General features: G+C 39.6%; 1 protein-coding gene across 1 annotated transcript in view; it reads right to left on the minus strand.

Moving 5' to 3' along the window:
- Positions 1–6,000, minus strand: part of PAPSS1 (3'-phosphoadenosine 5'-phosphosulfate synthase 1) — a 126,336-nt gene that overhangs the window by 73,366 nt on the left and 46,970 nt on the right. Inside the window, exon 4 of the mRNA XM_044682203.1 lies at positions 2,769–2,907. Within this exon, the coding sequence (XP_044538138.1) occupies positions 2,769–2,907 (139 nt within the window). The remainder of the gene's footprint in view (positions 1–2,768; positions 2,908–6,000) is intronic.

Raw genomic sequence — 6,000 nt, forward strand, 5'->3', positions numbered from 1 at the left:
TTAAGACCAGTTTTGTGAGAGAGGCTCTGCTAAGTGCTCAGGATATAAAGATGTAAAGGAATTCCTTTCCCTGAAGATCTTGCAGTCTCCTGGACAGAAATACACAATGTATTTCCGAGAAGTATAATGGAATAGGGACTGTGATGGGGACAAAAGAGCCATCTTGGAAATGCTGAAAAGGAAGGAGAAACATCCTTGGCTTTACAGATCAGAAAAGGGTTCATGGAGGGGACAACACCTGGACTAAGCTTTGAAGGGTCAAAGGGATACTTATGGGCAGAGATAAGAAATACTGAATTCCAGGAATGGGAAGCATCCTGTAAAACTTCAGGAAGTATGAGAGAACATGTCAACTTTGAGAAATTGGAGACAGTTCAACTTAATCCAGGATATTTTTAAAAATTGGCAAAAATAAGAATAATCTGAATCAAAGCTGGAAAGGAAGGTAAGAGCAAGGTACAAGGGTCTAAATGCAAAGCACTATGCTAAGTGTTTTATAAATAAGCTTATTTGATCCTCAGAACAACCCTGAGAGGGAAGTGATTATGATTTCTATTTTTCAATTGAGGTAATTAAGGCAGACAGATGGTAAGTGACTTGAGCAGGGTCTGGTCATCCTGACTCTAGGCTCAGCACTCTACCCACTTTGTCATCTTGAGAGTACACTCCATTTCATAGCTGTCCTTCTGTCCCCACTGCCTGGCACATTTCTAGCCCAGATAAACTTTTTCATCACACTAAAAACTCCCAAGTAAATAAACTCCTTTTGCCAAAGTAGATCAGCAAACAAATGTCTAGCAACTTACAGTCTTAAAACTGTCAGGGAGCCAAGGAGGGAGCAGATGTCTTAATGTTAACAAAAATAAACTGCTGGCAGGTGTCAAAAAGTACTGACAGAATAGAGAGAGTTGCCAAACTCAGGGAGAACAAGACTTAGATTCAAATTCCATTTGACCCAATAAGATACTTTACTCTGACAAATCTCAGTTTCTTCATCTGTAAAACTGGGATACCACCTGAAATATCTATTTCACAGAGTTGTTGAGGATCAAGTCTAAAGAACCATGTATATGTCCATTATTATTAATAATACTATTTAAGAGACTAGCTGTGTACATGAGGGACTTTAACAGCTAACAGCTTTCCTCCTGGTATTATAATTTTTTGCTCAGAAAGTTGAATTGTCAGGTGGTCTAGTTGAATAGAGATATTTGGAAATGCCAGATTAAGGAGGAGTGGGACTGACTGGCAGTGATTCTTGGTAATTGCTCATCCAAGGAATTTTAGGTTCATAGGATCACAGATCTAGAGTTGAAAAGGCCATGAGAAGTCATCTAGTCCACGCCCTTCATTTTACAGATAAGAAAATTGAGTCCTAGGGGGATTAAGCAACTCACTACAGGTAGTAAATGTCACAGGTGAGACTTGAACCCAAGGAGAACAGGGCAAAGCATTCAGAGCAGGAATCCAGGGGTCCTTGGGCCAGGAAATAAGAAATCTGCCCTGTCGGAGGGAACTAGGCTCTACTAATGAGCTAGCCAAGTGTCCTGCTATACCCTGAGACCATAATTCCCAAAATGCTCCAAGACTCCACCTAATACAATGACAAACTGGTGCACATCTATATAGCAAGGCAACCAAGTGGTTAAGGCCCTGGACACTGAGCCACAGAAGGAAGGAGCCTAGGGAAAAACACAATGGTTGTTGCCAAGTATCTGAAAAGGACTAACTCTTTCTTATTCCTTTAACCTCAGAGGGCAAAGAGGGAAGTTGTGACTTGATATGATGGAAAACTTCCCAAAGCTTAAAGCTCCCCCAGAACGGAGAGCTTGCTGGGATGGTAGAAGGGTCACCTCATCACCAGACATTTTCCAGAAGAGACCAAATGGCCCATTTGTCAGGAATGCTGGTGAGAAGCCCTAATCAAGCCTGGGGTGAAGAACTGGCCTTGGAGAGTCCATCCAGTGATCTATGAATTTTATATAAAAATGTTACAGATAAATCTACATACAAAGATAAACAAGACCCAGACCCACCACTCAAGGAATTTTCAAATTTCTAAATTTAAGAATTCTCCTCAATATTCTGTGAGATATCACTCCCTTCCCTGGAACAGAAAGTAGTGCTGGCTAGCCCCTAATCTTCATTCAAGGCCTCTAAGAATGTCAGGTAGGTTATCTCAAATAGGCAGAAGTTGCACCCCTAGAGTGTCCCAACCATGCTATAGACAAAGACAAAAATGAAGCAGATCCTGTCTTCAAGAAGCTGATATTCTAATGGGGATGACAATACATACAAATACAATTTATGCAAAATATAGATGAGTGCAGGGTGTAGCAGAGCACTATGGCAAGGAAGGAGAGTTTCAGTAAAGGTCTGATACATAGAAAGTGGAGCTTGAGCTCAGTCTGTTTTTTTAAACTCACACCTTCCTTCGTAGAATCATTACTCTATATTGGTTCCAAGGCAGAAAAGCAATAAGGGCTAGGCAATGGGGGTTAAATGACTTGTCCAGGGTCACACAGCTAAGTCTTAAAAGGAAATTAGGGATTCTCAGCAGCAGAAGTACAGTGGAAGCTTACTCCATCCAGTAAAGGAAGACTGAAATCAAGGTGGTAAAGGGCTTTTAAGATTTTATTTGCCCCTAAAGGCATGAGGGAGTCCCTGGAGTTTCCTAAGCTGGGGAGTAACATGAGTCCAGTCCATTTGCCCAAACTAACAATTTCGGCTGTGATTAGTCTCTAATGACAAGACAGAAAAATTTTTACCTTTAATTTCTCCAGCACGAGCCTTTTTGTAGAGTCCTTTGACGTCTCTCTCTTCACACACATGTAGTGGCGCATCAACAAACACTTCAAAAAATGGTAAACTTGCCCCTTCATGAATCTGCCTTGCATTATTACGATCCTTGGAGGAAAGAAATTCAATTTAGTTTAGAAATTTTTCTTAAAACAAATATGTTCTTCTGCTGTTGGCTTGGCCAAGCACCTTTCTACTCTTTGGGATACCTTGGACATGGCTCTGACAGTGACAGTCCTTGGTTTGGCTCCAAGGAAGCCATCATAGCACCCCCACTAGCAGTCAACCAAACCACAAAGCCCATCGAAGCTTTGAAATCAAAAGTTCAGAAAAATATTGGTCCATACAAATATTTGATGCATCTTGGGAAAAAGAAAAAAAACAAAACAGCAGAAGTCCTGATGTGGTCTGTCTTCTGTGGAAAAACTTTTATGGAAGAAAAAGTCAATTCGAAAGTTATTTATTAGGTCCTTACAATGAGGAAGCCGTTGTGCTGAGGAAAGTTATGAAAATCACAGGATTGACAGCCAGGCCTACAGATAGGAGGTTCAGGATTCAAGTCTGACCTCAGACCCTTCCAAGTTGGGTATCCCATGGCAAGTCACTTAATCTAGATTGTCTAGCCCTTACCACTCTTCTGCCTTAGAACCAATACACAGTATTGATTTTAAGATTTCCATGTTTAGGTAAGGGTTTAAAAAAAGAAAAAGCTGTATCAAGTGGCCTACAGTGGAATGATGGAGATAATTCAAACAACTATGAGACAAGGTCAAGAAGGAGGGTGGTGTGAGTACAAATAAAAAACACACAGATAAAGAGACAGAGGGACACAAAAAGGGAGAGACAAAAACAGAGAATGAGAAAGAGAAAAAAAAAAACAAATGATAGAGGCAGAGGAACACACCAAGAAAGAGACTGAAAGAGCATAAAAGAGAGAGAGAGAGAGAGAGAGAGAGAGAGAGAGAGAGAGAGAGAGAGAGAGAGAGAGAGAGAGAGAATTCATTCTCTCTAATAAGGTTTATAACCCACAGAACTAACCGATCCTGAAGACTTATAAATACTAATGTTATTTAAATAGAAAGTGTTCACTGGTAAATTTATACCTGGTTTCAACTTAATTCACTGTGCATAATACTCTGTAGCCTCTGTTGAATATTTCAAACTTAATTCTAAGTGTAGTTTGATTGTTGTTGTTTTTAAATAGTAAGCCCCTGAAAGCCTTGTTCTTCCTTAGAAACAATGATGACATTTCTAATGTTAAATCTTTGCTACTTGCCTTTCAAGGCTCTCCACAATATTATTCTATGACCAATCATTCTCCAGCTCCCACCAGCTACTTCCCTAATGAGGCCAAACTCCTTATTGATCCCAAAAGAAGACATGTTTATTCCTGCTATTGTAAGAACAAATTCAGGTATCTCTCCAGACCCTTCCCAATCATATTCATAGAATTCTCTCTTCCTTCTTCTGTTTTCCATATCAGAATCTGGGATGGGGAATATCAATGCTGATTTGCTATAGTTAAAGTTACCTAATTAAAAGATAGCCAACAGAACTTAAAACCTATCCATGAGTTTTAGAGATGTCTACCCAAAGCATGTAAAGACTTCCCCCTGCAGAATGGGAGGATGAAAACAATTTGTTCCAAAGGCATGAAAGCAACTGAAGCAAGCACTATGGAGTGTTTAAAGTTTGGTCAGACATCAAAGACACCAAAGTCATCCAGTGTATCTGGGCCTGTGTCCAGTTGTCTTGACTTTTGTCTTACCCCTGGACTTTGATGATTCTGGAAGAGAGAGTGAGGCTAATGACTTTGTGCAACTCTTCTTCACTTAAATCCAATTCATGAATGATATAAGACGTCATCCTGTAATGTCATCTGTCCTCTTCAAGTATGAAGGATAAACAATAACAATAGCTACATACTCAGAAGAATGATAATAGTAATAGTAAAAAAATGAGAAAAAAGCATCAAACTTTTAGGATAATAACATTTTATTATAAATTAGCACATTGATTCCAGAGATATTTGTTATGTCAGTGTCAAAAAATTTTTTTAAATTCTATGAACCAGAGTAATTCATGGAAATTCTGTTTCCTAACTGTGATCATTCATGTTCTGTTTGGAGGTCTATGATGTCACCATCATTCTCTCATAGTTTTTCATCACTGTAGAAGAGGCAAATAGTGTTACTGCTATGTCATAATATGGCTCTTTCTTTTGAGTAGCTATATCCGTCAAGGGACTGATTAATTTAAAGCTGCCGATGAAGGTTGGTAGAACAAATTTCTGAAATTTGAATGTTGAGGATAAATTTTTGTGGGGATATAAGTTAGTACTTGAGTAACATCGAAGATAGGGTTAGATTCATTCATTAACTGTTTCAAGGCCCTCATTAGAATATAAGTTCCTTGAGGGTAGAGTCTATGTTTTTGCTTGTATTTGTATCTCCAGCTTTAGCATAGGACCTGGCATATAGTAAGTGTTTTATAAATTCTTCTTGCCTGTCTACTGAGAAATGCAATGTGAATGGGTAAAGCCAAGATAGACGAGTCTTTAATTCTCCCAAATTCCCCTCTATACAACTTTAAAATAAAACCTCAAAAATTCTAGAGCAGAAGAACCAACAAAAGAAGGGGTTGAAGGTTTCTGACTCAAGTCTTCTTAGAAGGTCAACAGGAAGGATCTGTCTCATAAAAAGGAGCTCTATCCAGTGCAGGCCATGCTGGCAGCAGGCACTGAGGGTAACTAAATCAGTGGCTATATGACTTCTGGAGCTCTCAGAACACAGAGCATAAAGGGGTTGGACAACTATTCAGAAGGATATTACAGAGGACCTTCTGCTAGCATTGAGTGTAGAATTCCGTGGCATTGCCCATAAGCAATTCTGGGTCAAAGTCCCAGGGTGAGGAGGAGCATTAGCATACTAGAGGGATCAGCTACAGGGGAGCAGGAACCCTGGCCACAGTTCCAGGGTGGAAAAAAGTACTTATGACTACTCACAAGCCAGGAAAGTAGTGACCACTCCTCTCCTTAGAGCATACTACTTTGGAAGAATTGAAAATGTATAGACTGCCAGAACTAGCTCTGAAAACAGCAGAACAAAAAACATAAAGCTTGGGACAGTGCCCCCTCCACCCCAGGAGCAGAACCCAACTTTAGCATAAAGTCAAAACTCAAGAAATAGACTGAAAAAAAAA

Source organism: Gracilinanus agilis, chromosome 6 (genome assembly GCF_016433145.1).
Source record: "Gracilinanus agilis isolate LMUSP501 chromosome 6, AgileGrace, whole genome shotgun sequence".
NCBI classification, from domain to species: domain Eukaryota; kingdom Metazoa; phylum Chordata; class Mammalia; order Didelphimorphia; family Didelphidae; genus Gracilinanus; species Gracilinanus agilis.